Source organism: Erigeron canadensis, chromosome 3 (genome assembly GCF_010389155.1).
Source record: "Erigeron canadensis isolate Cc75 chromosome 3, C_canadensis_v1, whole genome shotgun sequence".
In the NCBI taxonomy this organism is placed as follows: Eukaryota; Viridiplantae; Streptophyta; class Magnoliopsida; order Asterales; family Asteraceae; genus Erigeron; species Erigeron canadensis.
In genome coordinates, this window is record NC_057763.1 from 46,603,053 (window position 1) to 46,622,503 (window position 19,451).

A 19,451-nucleotide genomic window follows, 5' to 3' on the forward strand; every position below is an offset into this window, starting at 1 on the left:
TACCCACAAAAATCGCAATAATTTTAGAAAATCGCAATGAGATTGTTAAAATCGCAATAAGATTATGAAAATCGCATAGAGATGATGAAAATCGCATAAAGAACATTGAAAATCGCATAAAGAACTTTAAAAATCTCATAAAGAACATTGAAAAATCGCATAAAGAACTTGATAATCGCATAAAGAACTTAGAATCTCATAAAGAACTTTATGTGTACAAAATCTTTATGAGATTTATAAAATCTTTATGCGATTATGTTAAATCTTTATGCGATTTTGTTAAATCTTTATGCGATTTTAGAAATGCCATTGCGATTTTATATAATCTCGTTGCGATTTTCGGAATTTTATTGCAATTTTATGAATCTCATTGCGATTTTTGAAATTTATTGCGATTTTGTTGGGTATTTTGTAAAAATCCTAAAAAACTTGGGTATATTGATATATTTTTTAAAAAAACTAGGTATTAAGGTTATTTTTTCTTTAGATAATGAGATAAAAGTTGGAGAAAAAGATGTTTCTGGATACTACTCACTACATACGAGTATCATTTTCATCACTTTATTATTGGCAACTTTCATATTGTCCAATTGGCCGACATCTATGGATAGTGACACTGGTGTTTCCTTCAGCTAACTTTCAACAGATACAGAAGTAACAATACTTGTGCTTTAACTTAAGCTTATAAATTTAACCTAATGAACAGTACTCTCTGTTCATCCATCTCTTAAAAAAGGACGCATACCCTACTACCATCTACACAGTGATGCTTACGGTCCATATTTCCTTAACGGAAAGCGTCAGCACACCGGGTTATAATAACGGGGCCATGTTTGGGCCGAGGTTGTGGCTGGTGTCATAAGAGAAACGTGGTGAGTATCATTGAAACTTTTGGATAAAAAGTAGTTTCAGTTTAATACTACTGACAACTTTTTTCACAATAGTTTTCTTGAGATAATTGTTATCATCCTCGAATAGATTAATACTGCCAAGTGTTCAGGAATAAGTTTAGTTATACAAATAGCCTGGTTATTTTTCATCTACATACAACAACTGAGTGGAGGATCACGCAACCCAGGTGAATTTTATGATGCCTTAATCATCTGATGAATATTAGCGGAAAATTTCAACAAGTATTATAATGTGTTATGGATACGGATTCACCTTGGCGCACCAAAATGATGCAGTATCCTACACTTGATGCATATAAAACTCCATACTGTAATAAATCTAGTGGCATTTAAAAGTAAAAGAGTGCGATTACACCAACAAATTATGTACGATGACTTGTTATGATTTGGATTCTAGAATTTGGCTTCGATACACCAACGTATGAAACCTGAGAAAATTTCTAACAATGCTTCTTAGGATCAGCAAGGTGAGCTCCTACTCGCATAACAAAAATAGCTTCCACCCAACTACCACTGCTCCCACCACCACCACCCAGTTAGGCAATGTTCCAGAATATACACAAGTATTAGGAAAAAGCCTCCCCTATGATTTGTTACTATAAACTAATAGCATAGAAAATACCTTCTATAAATCATGATAATTAGTGATTGCCATCAGTACCGCCATGGATTGATAGTTTCTGTTGTCTCAGGTATCTGTGTGTAGATTCTTGGACTAACTTCATGACCCCCATAGAGTCTGAAACAGGAGAAGATTCCTCTTCCCGCTCAGGCTGTATATTCAAGTCGATCGTGAAAGACAAATTAGATGAACTTTCCTTATTTGGCATGTTTTCAAACCGTTCATTGGGCCCTGTTTTGTAGTCCAGATTACTACTTCCCCTTTGCGAATACCGGATAATATCCGCATACAGCAGTTGGGTTTGATTCTGAATGGAATTCCCCACTTCTTTTCCTCGGCAGACATCAGAAGAGCAGGTCGACTTGTGCTTTGTAGCGCTCGGTGGCCGACTACAGCTGATACACGTGCAGCCAGCTTTATGGCAGGGGTGTCTCGCTGTGGCTTGAGAAGATGCTATGTCGGCGAGTACACTAATGCCTTCAATAGTCTTGAGTGAACCTGAATTTTCTGATATGTTTTGCTTAGAAGATGCTGCTAGTGAAAAGAAGACGAATAGATTAGAAAAATTATGAAAAGTTAAGCAATCATAATATGAAAACTATACATGAAATGTACATAAAGCACAAAAGTTGACCATAAGTGATTTGTACCATGATTAATCATTGGAAGGTAATGCTCAAGATGTTCTTGTGTCTGTTCTACTTCCGTTGAAGACAGAAATCTGGTAGCCAAATAGTACAAACTCTTTGAATATTAAAGTTAAAAAAAGTTTATTTGATCAGTTTAGAGGTGGCAATATTGGTGGGCTGAGAAAAATGTGAGTTCAGGTCAGTTTATCCCGCCAACAATTATAATTGGTTTTTTTATAAAAATTATGACTATACTATTTATTTTGATATCTAACTTTTAACAATTCGGAATAAGAGGTTGTAAAAACTAAAAAGATGACCAACACTTTATACGACTTAAATCCAATTTAACCCATTTCATTATAAGTCTGTTTTTGAATTTGATCTGTTTCAACTCATTAGAGATAACGACCAATATCTACCCACTTGCCCGTCGATAGTTAAGTAGCCAACTTACCCAACATGGTTTGTCGAAATACTTGTAGGACTCCCTATCATTGGTGCCTCCTGTTAAATTAAACAATGTTATTAGAATTCACGATTTTGACATCTGAAACAAAAAAGAAACAAGAGACTCAAGATCATGGACCACTTTGTGACAATAGCCAGCTACAATCTATGATTAACACAGCCTGCTCAATTATTAATCTACATGACGGATAAATGCAGTGCCTATTACCTGATATTCCTCAAATTCAACATCCTCAATAAACACGACGGTGGGAGTATTAGTGAGAGGTGGTCGTAGCAATCCTTGAACTTGTTCCAACGTAACTTTGAACTGAAGTATCTCTTCATCAAGTTTGAGGTGTTCATTGTTAGAGCACATGCTGCCCCCCTTTTTCCTTTTAGCAGGAATAGAAGCTTTATCGATTTCTGACAATATACTGTCTGGATTTTTTGACTTAGATACAATACTACTCTTCAAAGGTTCTTCATGAGTAGACACCCTTGTGCGTGTTGTTGCATTCCCCTGCAGTGAGGTAACATTAATACAACTAAATAGAAAGACCCTTATTAGGTTCACTAGACATTTTGACTCAAGTAGAGGAGGTAAAGCAGGAAGGTCCGCCAGCTTGGGTAACGAGACAAAGCAGGCAACTTTTAGTACACAAGCTTTAAACAATTAAAAGTAACAATTTCGGAGACTACCTATTTCCTGTCAAGCATTTTTTTCTCGAATAAGCCATTCAAAACGACACATATCCGGTACGGTGATTCATAGGTAATTTGGTCATAATTCCTACCCTGACTCGACTGTTGACAAAATAGACCTACCTTGTCAGATGTAGATGCAAGTGGTACTTTCCTGGATCCCATAACAAGCTTTCCATCGGGCTCCAACCTACTGAATGTTACTGAGACAAAAAACAATATTAAAAAGATAGAAGCTCACAATACTAATAAAAAGATGGGATTATTACCTGTGGATGTAACTAACTATGACCAAATATCTATGTTATGTAAAGATCTTGTAAAATATCTATGCCATTATGAACTTTCACATCCCGGTTATTAGATCTACCTGACCAATCAAAAACTAACAAGTGCCATCTTATATGGTTGCCACATATACCTGGGTACACCCAATAACTGAGATGTGAAAGTTCATTACATGGCATAGACATTTTATGAAATCTTTACGTAATATACACATTTGGTCATTGTTAGTTACATCCACATGTAATAATCCCTAAAAAGATATGTTAACATATATGACTTTGTCTAAATGAACATGCTCAAGTGTTGGGGAATTGACCCTAATGATGAAGAAAATATTGAGAGCTTAAATCAATATATACATCTTGACAAAACAAGGACAAGTGGCATGTGTGGTTTACCAGTATCGCCAGCTTGCAGCTTCATTGACTGTATACAAGGAGCTACTCCTTCTAAAACATACAATTTGCTACCATTGTTGAACCAAAATCTAAAATGTAACACCCAGTCGTTTCCATTCAAATCTTGGATTACAAGGGGACAACCTTCAGGTTGAGAAATTGGAGGAAGATAAGCCTGTACAAGAACAGTAAATGTATTATATTGATAACACATATATGAAAAATCTGAAACAACTATATCATGGTCACAGCATAACACATTAAATTTTGTATAGTTCACTCATACCATCACCCAAAACCAAAATCTCATATCATAACCTTAATTTGTACCATACAGTTAGATAAGTACATATATGAGACATAAACGATATAGACTAACCTCTGCACATTTCTTGGGAAGCACCAATCGCCCTATCTTCCCAACATCACTAGCACTCAACACTTTCTCAAACAAAGGGGTAATCTTGGCATTTGAACTATCAAGGAGTCAAAATGAACAACAAACTATTGTGTTCAGTAACAAAATGCTAAACAATTACTTTACAAAAGGATATAAAGAACAACATGGGGAATGAGTTGTGCATATATTTTATGCTACTAACCACTGGGTATTTGTAATAAATAACAATAAGAGTTGAAAGTAGAATACCCTCGAGAGATTTGTTGTAGTTCTTGATCTGTTATTCGAGGCCAGTAACGAGGAAGTAGCTGAGGCCTCCATGTATCTCCTCGAGCAATTACATTGTGAGCCTGGGCTCGGGTAGACGCTTCAGCTCCGCTATTATTACAGCATGGCTTCCCTACTGATGGTGGGGGGCACAGCCATTGAGAACGAACTTCTCCTCGAGCAATTGCGTTGAGAGTCTGAGCTCCAATAGGCGCGTCAGCTCCATTATTATTACAGCATGGTTTCCCTACTGATGGTGGGGGGCACAGTCGTTGACAATATACTCCTCGAGCAAATGCACTGTGAGCCTGAGCTTCAATAGAAACGTCAGCTCCGTTATTATTATAGCATGGCTTCCCTACTGATGGTGGGGAGCACAGTCGTTGAAAATGAGCTTTAGACGTCTTTCCCTTTTCACTACTTTTATCATATTCCACAAATGTAGTTGGGAAACTAGAGCGAGGAAGGGCATTCGTATGAGATAAAGATTTTGATTGGTAAGGAACATCTTTAAACGAATTATGTTTTCCATCAGACTGGCCTCCTGAAATAAAGCAGTTAAGTAAAACTTGTTTTGCTCATTAAAAAAGGTTTACATCTTATTTGACATGATATGGTTTACCTGTGAATGTGGATCTATCTCCTCCGATCATCTCGGATGTACTGACCCGCCAAACGTCATTTACTAATCCCTCGGAAGGATTGTTAGTTGTTCTTTTACCCAGAGAACATGAAGTCGACTGTGATTCCGGTTGACCTTTAAAGGTGTTGAATATAACTGGTGCTTGCCGCCATGGTACAGGACCTGATCCAGCAATAGATCTCCAATTTCTCGAAGAGATATCTCTGACTCTTTCACCAGCTCCATGGTGGAAAGGAGAAGCACATGGCCAGCTAGGATTTGGTGTCTAATAAATGAAACATCAATTACAGATAAAAGAAATAAATGAGACGATATATAACTATGCATACCATGATGTATTTTGTTTTAAAGAGACTAGATGAAGTGGTGTAACTGTGTAATACACTTTTCACTAAAGAATCTGAATTAAAATGTAGAGCTAATATGTAATTGTGCATACCAAGATGTACTCTGTTTTTGCACAGTTGAGACATTCGATTCCTCCGGCATCCAACAATACGAACATATGGAATGATACTATGCATCCACAATGAATTTGCTGCAAAGTATATAATGGTCCATCATTCAAGTTCCTAACTTTTATCCTAAGAACTTAAAGATTGTGCCAAGAAAACAAATTCCCAACACTATCACATCATAAAAAAGCATATTAAGTCAGCTAACTAGCCTTAACTGATCCCTAACCTTTCCACAAGATTCGCAACATCTCCAGCCAGCAGTATTCACATGATATGTGTCGCAGAATTTTCCATCTTTGTAAACAGAACTACAGCGTAATCGAACAAGAGTCAGGACCTCATGATATATTAGTAAAGAAACAATAGAAAAGGAAAGCAACAAAAAACAAAGTAACACCTAAACCACCGAAATGCAATGTAACCGGGTCATCTTACGATAGAAACATGAGGATTGGATATACTTTAAATGATGGTATCAAAAGTGATAGTTTAATCCACATATGCACATGCTTTCTTTGTTCTTTGGTCACATTTCAGATCAGAAAACCACATTGATTGAATACATTGTTCATATTCCATAAGCATGTAACAACTTCCTTCAATAATCATCCTCAATCAATCATTAATCAAAAGTGTTTGCAAAAGATTGATACTTCTCTACCCCTTCTTTTCTAACTATAAAAAAAAACACATATATGTGGGGTATCCCAGCTGTTGGGGACCCCACCAACTAGTCTTGCGGCCAACATGGACAAGTTGAATCGCATAACCAACAATTAGAATTAGGACTTGTGACCCTTTCCAGTCACCCTGTATATCCCCAACCACTATGCTACTCGAAATGAATCAACACATACATATGACTTCCGAAACGAGAAACATCATTTAAGGGTAATCATTTCCAGCTCATATGGACTACTATCGCACAACTAAAATTTCATCTCACAATCAATTTCGGGTCGATGGCCTTTGCAATAGCCACGGTCCGTCAAGGGAGCCATTCAGCATTTATATAAACATACCGAGCAAACTACATTAACTATATCACCATCATCATTAAGAACCCTCATTCAGATATTTATTTAATTAATTGATGATAAAAGCAAGCTTCCAAAATATAATAACATATATTAATATCACACATATATAACTTACAATACAAGCAACAATACAATACTAACATATAATAATAATAATAGTATCAGAAATAACAAACTCAAAACATTCTAACAAGAAACATTAAAAAAATATAATAGCATTATTATATATTTATTAATATGGATAAAATGTTAGAAAAGAATAAATACGAGCATCGATGGCAGAGGTCAGCGTAATCTCCGGTCCGGCAAAGCCATCCTTGTTTAGGGACTTCAACTGCCTGTGTACAAAATCTATTAAAACATGGTTTTGAACCGGAAGATGACGCCATCATCATCACCGCCGGGATTAATATTAAAAGCAACCGAATTTCCTTCCTTTACGGGATACCCACATCGATTTTTGAAAGCCTTAGAACCCTAAATTGGGCATTTCAGGTGTTTTTTTTTCCTTATACATAAATATTTATGATGATGAGTGTTTATAACAGGGAGAGGTATGTATAGTTTGGTGTTTTTTGTTTTTATTTTTTGCAGGAGGTTTTGTAAAGAGAAAGTTACAAGGGGGGAGTGCTAAAAGTTGTGACTTGGGTGTCTTACTGTGTGAGTGTGAATATACATATATTTATTGTATGTATATATTTTGTATCTATAGATATATAGGGGGTGAAATGAGGGGACTTATGTGTGTCAGGGTTTTTGTTTTTAATTCTAGTAGTGGGTATCTAGAATCTATTTATTTTTGAGTTTATTCCTTGAAAATCTCACTAGTTTTTATTTTGCCTCTTTTTTTTTTCTTTATAATTTTTCAGCGTCTGTATCACTTTCAAAATCTCATTTTTTTGTTCAATTTATTGTTTGCTTTGATTTCTTGTAACAAAAAATGGCACCACATAGGGATGTATGTGGGTCGAAACCCGGCCTAAACGGCGTTGAACCATGACCCGTGAGTGCATGAGAAAATAACTATGACCCGGTCCGTGAAGATTCAGGTCGTTTTAGTTCGGGTTAAGCTCGGACGAGTCATGGTCGGGTCGCAGGTTTACTTCACATTTTCTCAGTTTTTGACATCACCCGACCCAACCCCACCAACTCGTGACCCTGTAGTGCAACAAAACCTTGGCCTGTGACCCAGATCATTAGGACTTCGGGTGGGTCGGTTTCAAGCCAGATTCGGACGGGCGGTTTTTGCGGGTGAGTTGCATATCCCTAGTTGGCTAGCTCCACATCCTTTTTTGGTTTTTGCTTCTATCTTTTTTAACCTCAAATGTTTTAATTTATTAGTTTAAAAATGGTTTTAATGAAAGAACTCAACTCGACTCGACCATTTTTTTTTTTTACAAGTTGACTTTATTTGACCAATCCATACTTGGAAAATTTTTAGACAAAATAAAGTGAAAAACTCAAAATGTTCAAATTCAAAATCTAACAAATTAGAACACCTTAATATGTTATAATAAACATATCCTATAAGTTTTAGACCTTGAAAACATCGGATGAAGCTCGGAAAATTTTTGCTCAAAGACAGCGGGACTGCGGCCGCAAGCACGGTCGTCCGTGCTCTCAAAAACTGAACACCAAGAGGAAATACTGCATACGCTGAGCACGGTCAACCGTGTCTGCGTCTGTACTCTTACTGCACACATAAAACATCAAATTTGACTATTAACTCAATTTGCAACCTTTTCCAAACTAAATCACAAGTTCCATCACACATTAAATCTGAGTTCAAACCTTCACATGACATAATTTACAATATAATTACTACATTCGAAACTTTAACCATTGAAATTTACATTAAAACAACCAAGCGGGTCACTCGCCCGCATTTACCCAAAGTGACGAAATGACCAAGTTGACTCCAAAATGATTTATACTTTAATCCACCCTAATAGTCAATACTTCAAGACTTAAAATACATCATACACAACATTCTCATTCGAAAGACACATGTATCAAGAGCCAAGAGTTTGAGAGGGAATTAACTAGGTTTCTAACCAAAATGTCATTATTCTACGGATGACCAAATACCTTCAAGTCACTAACACTTCAAGTCAACAACTTCAAATCAACAATACCTAGTTCCTTCTTCTGGAACCACCTATAAAATGGTAAATAACTAAAACGTAAGCGAATGCTTAGTGAATAAACTTGCATACAATTATACATACGAAGGAGGGCAAAAACACAAAAGACTATGCATGTAGCCAATGATACCGTCATATCATCACTTGCATACTCACTTTTGCGCTAACAAAACATACATGGATCCATATACACTAAACAATAATCTCAAAAGGTTTTTAGGCCTCAAAGGTTCTTAGGCCTTTATCTCATCTGAACTATGGGGTTCTTAGGCCCCGGCCTCAAATTAGGCCCTAACGCCGAATCGATTACCACACATGGAATCCACCATCGTATGGTAATCGACCCAACGCACATATAAGAGTATGCAAGATTACTCACCTCCTCCGTGACTATCAACAATGCAACAACAAGTGCAAAGCTTTCAACCTATCAATTCAATACAATATGCACATAAGACTTTATTCACAATCTTGGCTAACTCACTTAGCCAAACTAACGATTCACTAGCATTCCTATTCACCCAAACTCAATTTCTTTGAGTTGGCTTAAAATCAAGTTTCACTTAACAAAGCTCAATCTTTCTAACTCATCAATCTAAATTATCTATCATTTTGCTAAAAATCTCATTTTACCACCAACATGTGGCCATTTCATCTAGTTGCTCAAAATTACCAAATTCTCATTCACTAGCCTTTTCCAAACCCAAAACCCAACCCATTTGTCATTGAGTTACTTTCACCTTTAACAACTATATTAGGTAGTTCATCTTACCCTTTTCAACCACATTACAATAACTAGCAAAATTTTATCTTTTCTTACAAACTCAAATTATTACTTTGAACTTATCAACTTCATAATCAAACACATCATATAACTCAATGACAACTAGGTTAACTAAGGAATTGAGAGAAATTAACCATAATTTATTTTCTAGCAAAAAAACCCCAATTTGGTTCATCCATGAACCCTAAATTCAAAAAGAAAGATAAAAACTAAATTAGGGGAATTCAATACCTCAACAAACAATAGGTTAATGCTTAGACTTAAGTTGGAAAATTCTTCTTCCTTTCTTTTCTGTAGCAATTTCGGCCACCACTACAAAACCCGCAAGCCCTAGCTTTAATTTGCTTGGTAAAGATTATCGATGATGATGGTGATGATTTTTATGGATGATCTTATTCTTGAATTAAAGGATTTTAGTTTGATTTTTGAAGAGAACAATAAGAATTGCATGAAAGAAATGATGGGGGAAGAAAGAAATGGAGTGGAAACATGACTCATAAGAAAAGAGTTAGCTGGCACTTCCTAGAGATGCCACGTCCCATTTCTCCGATTGTGGGAATTTTACCCATTATCCGCTAAAGTTCCGACTAAATTAACCCCCGATTCAGAATTGAAATACTAGGAAATTATTTTAATGTCAAAACTACAAAAAGGGGTTAATTTATTTATCTTAAAATTATTGGGGTGTTACATTTAACCATTATGGTTTTATGCATTCCTGAGATAATGCTTGATGAGCGTCCATTTTGTGATAAAAACCCCCGTTAAAAGGCTTCATTTCTATGCCTAAATGAGTTATTATTTCAGAACTATTGGTACTTAATGAATTGTATGTTTATGCAGGTTCACGGAAGATGTGAGAGAGGGTAAATGACATCAAGTGACTCAAGAAGGAAGCCTATGAAGTTACAAGACGCAAGGAAGTGATTCAGGAGCCAAACGAAGACGCAAAAGAACGAACAGCAGCCAGCAGCGCCGCTGGTCGGCCCATATCAGAAACCGACTTAAAAACCTATATAAGTCAAACTAACCCTCAAAACCCTAAGAGAGGGCCGATTCAGCAGCCCTAGCCGCATAGTATCAACCCTAGATCGACTTTGCAAATTTCCAGAAGGTTTTGGAGCTTCTAACGCCTTCCGATCTTCATCCTTGGTCTAGATCTTTTATCTTTTATTTACTTCTATTATCAAACAATGTCTTTTATCTTCAAAGACTTTGTTATTCATTTAATAATGTTAGGCTAGTAGGTTGAATACTTGTTTGGATCAATGTGATCATCTAGACACTTATTGTTTTACTGTGTTTGTTTATAATCTGTTGGAGTGTGTTTTACTCTTTATCTTAGATCCATGTTTATTTGTAATTCATATTATTATCAGTTTGATATCTGAACATGTTAGTTTAATTTTAATGGTTGTCTATGATCATACACTAGGACTAATATGCTAGGACAGAAAACGACTAGTCAGTCTATAGCTAGAAGTAAAAAGTGATTCACTCGTAACCGAGGGATCCAAAACCATAGTAATTATAATGAATTGAACATGATGCTTAACAATGTCATACACGATCCTTTTACTTGGAAACGAGCACTGTGGTCACCGGAGATAATTATATCTGGCCATGGCTTAAGAGTCAGGTAATTATAAGATGAATTAGTAACACAAACTTTAGGTCATTAATGCTTAAACAATGAATCTAGCGATAATTTGTTTATAGGGTAGTGTGAGTCTAGCGACAACACTAGTAATTAGGCGAAGTGAATCTAACGGGAGTCTGAGCCGTGATGAAGTTTTCAACAGTCTAGCAAACCAGTAGGATAGTATTTGGTCGTACCATGAGATCGGAAATGCCAAACAAATATTTTAATTAAAATACTGTTATTTGTTTTTTAAAACTATTTTCAGACTTAGCCTCTCGATGAATATGCGGTTGCGACTTTTATTGCATTAGTATAATAGGAAATCGTGACAACCCCACAACCGCTAGAATTACACATATTATTATATTGGGTAAAACAACGCGTCCCTGTGAACGATCCTGTAGCTTATCACTAGACTATACTACAGTGACCGGGTTCTTTGCTCGTTAGTGTGGTTTTGTTTTAAGATAGTTACTTGTACAACATTTTATAAATTTAAAGACTAAATAAAAACGCACATGAATGCTCCTTTTTATAGGTTATACCATCCAGTCATATTGAGAATTGATATCCGTATCATTGTTTTTGAATAATTTACCACACAGTAAAGTGAAACAACAAATTGTATAAGTTGATGATGCATAAATGTGGTAAATCTATCTAATTACATGGTATTAATATCATCTCCCATTAGTATGAAATATCAATAGCCAATTAAATGATAACAAATGTTTTTGTTAGACCCCACATGTGTACTAGTTTGTCATCTTTCCCCTCCAAGATCATTTGCATACTTTTTTTACAAAGTATTTTATTTTACATACTTCTTTAGAAATGTTTCTATCCATTATTGTTGGTTCCATCGTACTTCTTTTAACAAATAATTGTATCCGGTCGAATAGTTCACATAATCAAAACATGTCCATACATTGGTTAGTATTTGTGAGTATCCTTCTATATGTATATATGGTTTTGTATGTCTATAAAAACCTCTCATTTATTTCAATTTCTACCAAAAATACAAATTTAAAAATGAGTTATTCATAAAAATAAATAAATAAATAAGTTAAGATATGATATAAGAAGAGGTTTAGAATGTTTAAAATGAATTCAAAAGTTGAATTTCATTTTAAATCTTTAACAATTAGTTATCAAAATTAAAATTTTTAAACTCTTTTTAATTTTTCAAACCTTATTGTGTAAACTAAAACACAATAAAAACTTTAATTGTATATATATTTTTGAATTAAGTAACTTTTGAAAATATATTTGATAGAATGAAATTGAACTGATATAAACAGAGAACTTTTTATTTAAATATGAGTGTATATATATAGAAATGAGATATTAACACATTAACCAATTAATCTATCATTTTACCTAGAAAATACGAAAAATATATATAAGTACATAAAATAAGTAGCTATATATATAACATTAACAAATAATAAAATTAAAGCTTTTAGAATATTATGGGTCAAACTTAATGACACTTATTATTTTTTGATGGGTTATTTTTATTCTTTACTAAAAATGTTAGGTAGAAAAGATTTGTTGATCAAATTGGGTAATTTTATTTTAAGTATCTAAAATTAGACATACAAGAAAAAGAAGATAATTTGAAGACACCCATTTAAAAAGGATAAATCCCAGTCACTCATTTCCTTCACTTACACATGTATAAGTGACACGATGACATTTTCGTAAATATTGACTATTTTTTATTTATGTAAAACATTATTATTCAAATGCATTGATTTACACATGTGTAAATAAAAAAATTAGTCAATATTTATGAAAATGTCATCTCATCACTTACAGATGTGTAAATGAAAAGAAAAATGATTGAGTAAGATTGTGTTTCAATCATATTTCAAAGGGTTGTCCTCAAATTAACCTATCTCGAGACGTACAATTTCAAAATTTAATTAACTACATAGGTAATTTTTTTTGAAGTAAACAACAACAACAATAACCACATGACCCAAATTATAAACGAGATTGGAGAGATAAGCTATGAACAGTTTTATCTTGATCATCTTCATCCAAAGATAAAGATACCGTTTCGAAAACGACCCTAAAGTAAACTTCACTGTATTGTTTAGTTTAATTACTTGCGGAAAAGAAAGGAGAATAAAAACTATAAAATTGATTTTTTTAAGTATGGAAAGGATAAAATCCACTCTTAAGATTTTTTAAGTGTAAAAAGGAAAAGAGTGAAGAGGAGAAGAGAGTAAAGTGTAGTTATTTTTGCTTCAAGATTTTTCCTCTTATTTTTGAGGTGATTAAGGGGCACGGGAACGGGAAACGACAAAACTAAAAAATTTAGGATACGGGTACGGCAAAGCTACGACACTAAAAAATATAAAAAATAAAAATATATTGATTTTATATAGAGAAAAACTTGAGATTTTAGAGATTATGTATAATTTTACAATATATGTTTAATGGTGACCGATGATCACGAATTAAATTTTTACTAATCAGTTTTGGAATAGAAAAAGTCTGATGGTGATTTCAATTGTATAATGTGGTTGATTTATGTTTGGAGGTATGCATAGTCACAAGATTGCAGTCGAATTTGAAATAGAAAAAGTTCATTGAAACCATAATATTAATTGAATACGGTATGTAATTTTCACAGAATCATTTCGGTATATATGAAAACTTCATGAAAACATTTCGTACGGGTTTCTGTTTTCATTGAGTTTTCGAAACAGGTACGTCTACCTGTATGGAGTTAACCAAACAATACACTAAAGAGAGAAAAATACAAACAAAAAAGTAAGGCTTGAATAGACAATAAGTCTGAGAAACACTCCCTAAACAAAGTTAATTTTAGGCAGGCCGTTTATCTTCAACAGACTTTGTTTTATCAGTCGGATTAACCCAATATATTATATATATATATATACATCCACCGTCGTCACCGGGGACAATTCCGGCGACGTACGGCTCTGCACTGTTAATCATCAGTTGGCATCAAAAGTACGTATGTGTTTCCTTAGCCTAACAATCCATTTTACTATCTTTTTTGGATTTAAATAAATGGGCGTATGTTGTTTTAGAGCATAATTTTGATACTTTTAATTATGCATATTAGGTGTTTGATAAATTGCCTGAATGAACTTTGTTTCAGATATTCTTTGTTATAATTCATGTCCACATTTTTGAGGCACATGGGTTTAACTTTGGCACATAGTTTAACTAATCTTTGTGAATTGTTATTGCAGTTTAAAGTTGGCAAACTGTATAATGAATTGTATGCGGAAGCTTGTTTCGTGTGTGATTCTCGACTTGGACGGAACGCTTGTTAATACGGGTAGGCTTCATTTCTTGAATATAGGTTGTTTGTTTACTACGTTTTTTTTTATATTTTTTATGAAGCTTACGTTGGTTCAATAAAGGTTCCAATCCTGCTTATGCGCCTCAAAATTTTCTCTATCGGAAAACAATGAATAGTTGTACCATATATGATATATCGATACACTTGTAACGATAGACATTCTTTATAACTTGCTTATCTTATTATTCCTCCCAATATCATGGATATTTCTTAAAAGTACATTTGTATATAATGAAAACCAACACTGTTGGATCACGTGGTCAACACCCATGCCTCTGATGACAGAGGTCAAGGGTTCCATCCTCACTCCTTGCAAGGCCGGAGGTTCTTTTCCACCTTAGGTAGAAACTGGAAGCAATCTCTCTACCTTAGGTAGGGGTAAGGCTGTATACATCTCAACCTCCCTCATACTCCGTCATAGACGGTATTGGGACCCAAGACCCGTGGAAGACAACATAGGGTATTACTTACTTATTTGTATATTATGAGTTTTGGTTACACGTGTGTTTGGAGTGTACTTTAGAAATCATCTTCTAAAATCTATATCTGTGACAGATGGAATTGTGAGTGAAGTTTTAAAAGTTTACTTGGTTAAGTATGAGAAGAAATGGGATGGGAGAGAGGCTCTGAAGATTATTGGCAAAACGCCTATAGAAGCTGCATCTGCTATTGTGGAGGACTATGGGCTTCCTTTGTCAAAAGAAGACTTGCTATCAGAAATTACCCCGATGTTCTCTGATCAGTAATGAACAACCCCTCTCTTCCATTTATAATTCATTTAGAAAGAAAGGAAAAACGATATATGGCCGTAAAATAACTTTTATAATGGTGAGTTATATGGACCATGGTACACACTATTGATATATTTCCGTTTTTTGAAATTTCTAAAGCCATAGTTTGTTCTCCCTTTAATTGTGGAGGCGGTTTTAGCCTTTTAGGCAACTATCTACTAACACTCGGACCTCTCCCTTATCTATGCAAATGAAATCTCTTAGAACTTACCTAACTTTTTCTGTTCAAACTCTGTGCATGGTTTAATTTCGGATTGCATTATTTAAATTGTTAGATGGTGCAAACTTAAAGCACTACCTGGTGCCTATCGTTTGATTAAACATTTGAAGGGGCATGGAGTGAAAATGGCGTTGGCTTCTAACTCTCCAAGAGAAAGCATCGAAACAAAGATTAGCTATCATCCGAGTAAGTTGGAACTTATCTATAGTGAGCCTAAAGCTTTTAGATTAGTTGGTCACTTAACGAAGCACTTTTCAGTTTTTCTCTTCATATTTACACATTTTAAGTTGTTGTCTCACTAGCTACAATGTGCAGCTTGGAAAGGGTCCTTCTCATCCATTATTGCTGGTGATGAAGTAAAAGCAGGAAAACCATCGCCTGAAATGTAAGATCAGACATGTTGAGTTGGCCTGGCTAGATTTTTTTTCAATTATCAGTTGAGACAGATGACCTTGTTCTTAAACAATTCTTTTACACATTTTCCTTTATCAGATTCCTGGAAGCAGCTAAGAGGCTAAATGTTGATCCATCTAAGTGTCTTGTCATCGAAGATTCACTGTGAGTGCTAAATTGCTTATCAAGTATAGAACTGAAATAACTGTTAAATATAGTGGCGTAACATAGCTTATTATCTATGACCAGCTAAGTTTCATTTGGTTAAGCTTTGGAAATATAGCATTATACATCATATCAATATCCAGTGGTTAATTAGAGGTCCTTAAGTGATGTAGCACTGCTGAAACTTGTTAATTTATATGAACTTTTTCCGGTTTAGATCTACCTGGAAATGCGTGAGAACAATTTTCCTTAACATCACATACATTTTTAATATAGCAACACTTTGTTAAATGTCAGACCTGGTATTGCTGCTGCTAAAGCTGCAGAAATGGAAGTGGTTGCTGTGCCATCTCTTCCAAAGCAGTCTCATCTATACACTGCAGCGGACGAGGTGATCAACTCACTTCTTGACCTACATCCTGAAAAGTGGGGCCTCCCTCCATTTGAAGATTGTAAATATCTCTCACTGATCTACACTATCCAGTAAGCAGTAACCCCACTTATATGAGTCCACTTATCTGATTTAATTATTTTGATTTTTCAGGGATTGATGGTACGTTACCGATAGAACCTTGGCATATTGGTGGTCCCGTCATTAAAGGTTATGGCCGTGGTTCGAAGATGCTTGGAATACCAACAGGTTCACATCTTTATCTTTTTTTCAGTTGTTTTCACTTCATTCAAATAAATGTGCAGTTTTTCACCTGCCGTTAGAATGATGGAGTTATGTATGTGTTTGTTAGAGGTGGCAAATTGAGCGTTTCAGGTTGGTTGGGTAACATGTCAGGTTGCCAGGTTGGACTGGTTTTGCCCGAAAGCACTTTTTGTCCAATATTTGGATGTTCTTTAAAGAACTAATGTGTCAATATGCTTACAAAATATAACTGTTCAATAATGCTTAAAAGCTTATATAAAAATGATTTTGGAGGACTTTGCTTACAATATAAGCTTTTGTCAACTTTCAACTGATTTAATGTGCCTCGTTTTAATTGCCTCCTCTATAACCAGACTTTCTTGGAATCCAACCTGGGTTGTACTCGAGTCTATTAGACCCAAGGTCGATTGGTCAAAGCTCAGCTGTTGATAATCCCAAAAAGCTAAAGACTAGTGGATTAAGACTAATAAATTAAACATATCAATCACCCTAATTTTATGGTGTCACCGATTCTTTTTATTGTTTCAGCTAATCTATCAGTGGAAGGCTATGCAAGTGTCCTTTCTGAACATCCTGCGGGTGTATATTTTGGTTGGGCCAAATTATCAACCCGTGGTTTTTACAAGATGGTTATGAGCATTGGTTGGAACCCATACTTCAATAACACCGAGAAGACAATAGTGAGTTTGTTATTAACTTTTTAAGTATACTTAAATATACTACTTTAGTATTTAACCCATGTTTTCTTCATCCTATCCTTTTTACAGGAACCTTGGCTGCTTCATAAGTTTGATGAAGATTTCTATGGTGAGGAATTACATCTTGTTATTGTTGGCTATATTCGACCCGAGGTACACTTCTTGCGCTTTGAGTTTGAACTTATGATATTTTTTAAAAGAACGTTGTCAAATTATTTTAATTATTTAAACCCATGGCAAGATTAAGATCTATATACAAGACTAATGATGATTACGAGATGATAAGTAATTTTAGGTCTATAAGACTGATGATGATAACGATCTTATTAGATTTTAGAATTTTATTATAATAAGAATTTGTTATTCTGGTGTGAAAGGGAATAAGTGCTTCAAGTTCAATTATTTTTGTCCATTTCACTTACAGAGTCATGATTGTATGATGACAGGCCAACTTCCCCTCACTCGAAAGCCTTGTTGCAAAAATCCACGAAGACGGTAAAATTGCAGAGAATGCACTTGCTCTTCCTTCATACGCCAAGTACAAGGACGAGACATACTTCAAAAGCATTGCCCTAGGTCACAACAGTCATTTGTGAGATGGATTTATTCGTGTTCAGAGATTGTCTGAACAAATACTCTGATTATAAGCAGACAAGGATCTACCCATTTAAGATTTGATGCTGGGTTACAAACTTAGTAATAAATGTAATCCAGGCAGTTATTAATCAACTACCAAGAACAAAGTTTTGTTTGAACTAGTCACTCGTCCTCTTACAAATTTAAAGTTCTATTGTATTTTTTGTACCATTTTTTTCTTGTTATCATCTTATTTCCTTCCATATTAACTTTATGAGAATGTAATTACCTTAACACTCATTGCTGTTATTATAGTCACTGTACTTCAAAAAACTTGCATGTTAGAGTAATTCAGCTTTTAAACCTTTCTTTACCATGTTTTCCTTTTCCCTGCTTACTCTTGGATTTGATTTGACAAACAGAGCAAGAGCAAAGCCAGGGTAGGGGGTAGGGGTAGGCCCTGCTTGGCGCTTGCTTCTCATGACATTGGGAAAGAGAATCGGAAATAGGCTCATAAATAGGGCCGTTGAGGAGCACAATCAAATTTTTGCTTTTTAAGGAAGACCAACTGCTTTGTTGCCAGGGAGCTGCCCGTATGAAGGGCATCAAACTAACCAACACCGCTCCATCAACATGTTCCCCCTCAAGGGTTCACCCACTAGACGCTAGAATCTTTTAACTTACGTTAATACACTTTTACCTTTAATTGCCAAACTACTATGAGAATTTTACCCTTTGAAGCATTGGCCACAATGGAGGACTGAGAAAAAAACTTTGATGAAGCAAGGTTTCTATTAGGGAAGAATTAACAACTTTTACACGAATTTTCAAGTGGATGAGATTGGTCGAGTGGTCTCAGTTGGAGATGGAATTGCACGTGTTTATGGGTTGAACGAGATTCAAACTGGGAAAATGGTTGTACAATACCATACAATATAGTGAATACACCATTAAAAAATTATCATTATTACGATTTTCATATGCTAGTTTTAGATACACATCGGGTGATACTCATCAGACAGCTATAATTACTAGATCCTTTACACCCCTGTTTTTTACTCTTTTGGCCGGATGTCCTTTTAGAAGTAGTTTCTCTACCTCTGTTTAGAGGTAAGACTATTTACACCTCACCTCTCTAATACCCCGGTTACAAGGAGTTGGGTCTTGTTTGTTGCTGTCGTTGTTGTAGGATTAATGTTTTATGAGAAAATTAATAATGGTTGACA

The 19,451-nt window shown here is 35.0% G+C and overlaps 2 protein-coding genes across 5 annotated transcripts; one reads left to right on the plus strand and one right to left on the minus strand.

The window, feature by feature from the left end:
• Positions 1-1,217: 1,217 nt before the first annotated feature.
• On the minus strand, positions 1,218-7,463 carry LOC122594640 (B3 domain-containing transcription factor VAL3-like). 3 transcript variants are annotated; one of them, XM_043767072.1, is made up of 13 exons: positions 7,079-7,463; positions 5,998-6,079; positions 5,753-5,851; positions 5,293-5,578; positions 4,653-5,214; positions 4,383-4,479; positions 4,004-4,178; positions 3,441-3,520; positions 2,842-3,135; positions 2,620-2,669; positions 2,184-2,254; positions 1,534-2,067; positions 1,218-1,424 (listed from the first exon to the last, which is right to left on the minus strand). In XM_043767072.1, the coding sequence occupies exons 1-12, from the start codon at positions 7,204-7,206 to the stop codon at positions 1,553-1,555; spliced, it is 2,439 nt and encodes an 812-aa protein (XP_043623007.1). In that variant the 5' UTR covers positions 7,207-7,463; the 3' UTR covers positions 1,218-1,424; positions 1,534-1,552. The 3 variants fall into 3 exon arrangements, with proteins under 3 accessions (XP_043623007.1, XP_043623008.1, XP_043623006.1); XM_043767073.1 differs by having other exon boundaries at positions 1,218-2,064; XM_043767071.1 differs by having other exon boundaries at positions 1,218-2,067.
• Positions 7,464-14,178: 6,715 nt separating this feature from the next.
• On the plus strand, positions 14,179-18,598 carry LOC122592831 (bifunctional riboflavin kinase/FMN phosphatase). 2 transcript variants are annotated; one of them, XM_043765149.1, is made up of 11 exons: positions 14,179-14,373; positions 14,615-14,703; positions 15,283-15,469; positions 15,794-15,924; positions 16,054-16,123; positions 16,231-16,296; positions 16,594-16,748; positions 16,841-16,936; positions 17,480-17,631; positions 17,719-17,802; positions 18,096-18,598. In XM_043765149.1, the coding sequence occupies exons 2-11, from the start codon at positions 14,637-14,639 to the stop codon at positions 18,243-18,245; spliced, it is 1,158 nt and encodes a 385-aa protein (XP_043621084.1). In that variant the 5' UTR covers positions 14,179-14,373; positions 14,615-14,636; the 3' UTR covers positions 18,246-18,598. The 2 variants fall into 2 exon arrangements, with proteins under 2 accessions (XP_043621084.1, XP_043621083.1); XM_043765148.1 differs by having other exon boundaries at positions 14,179-14,369.
• Positions 18,599-19,451: the final 853 nt, after the last annotated feature.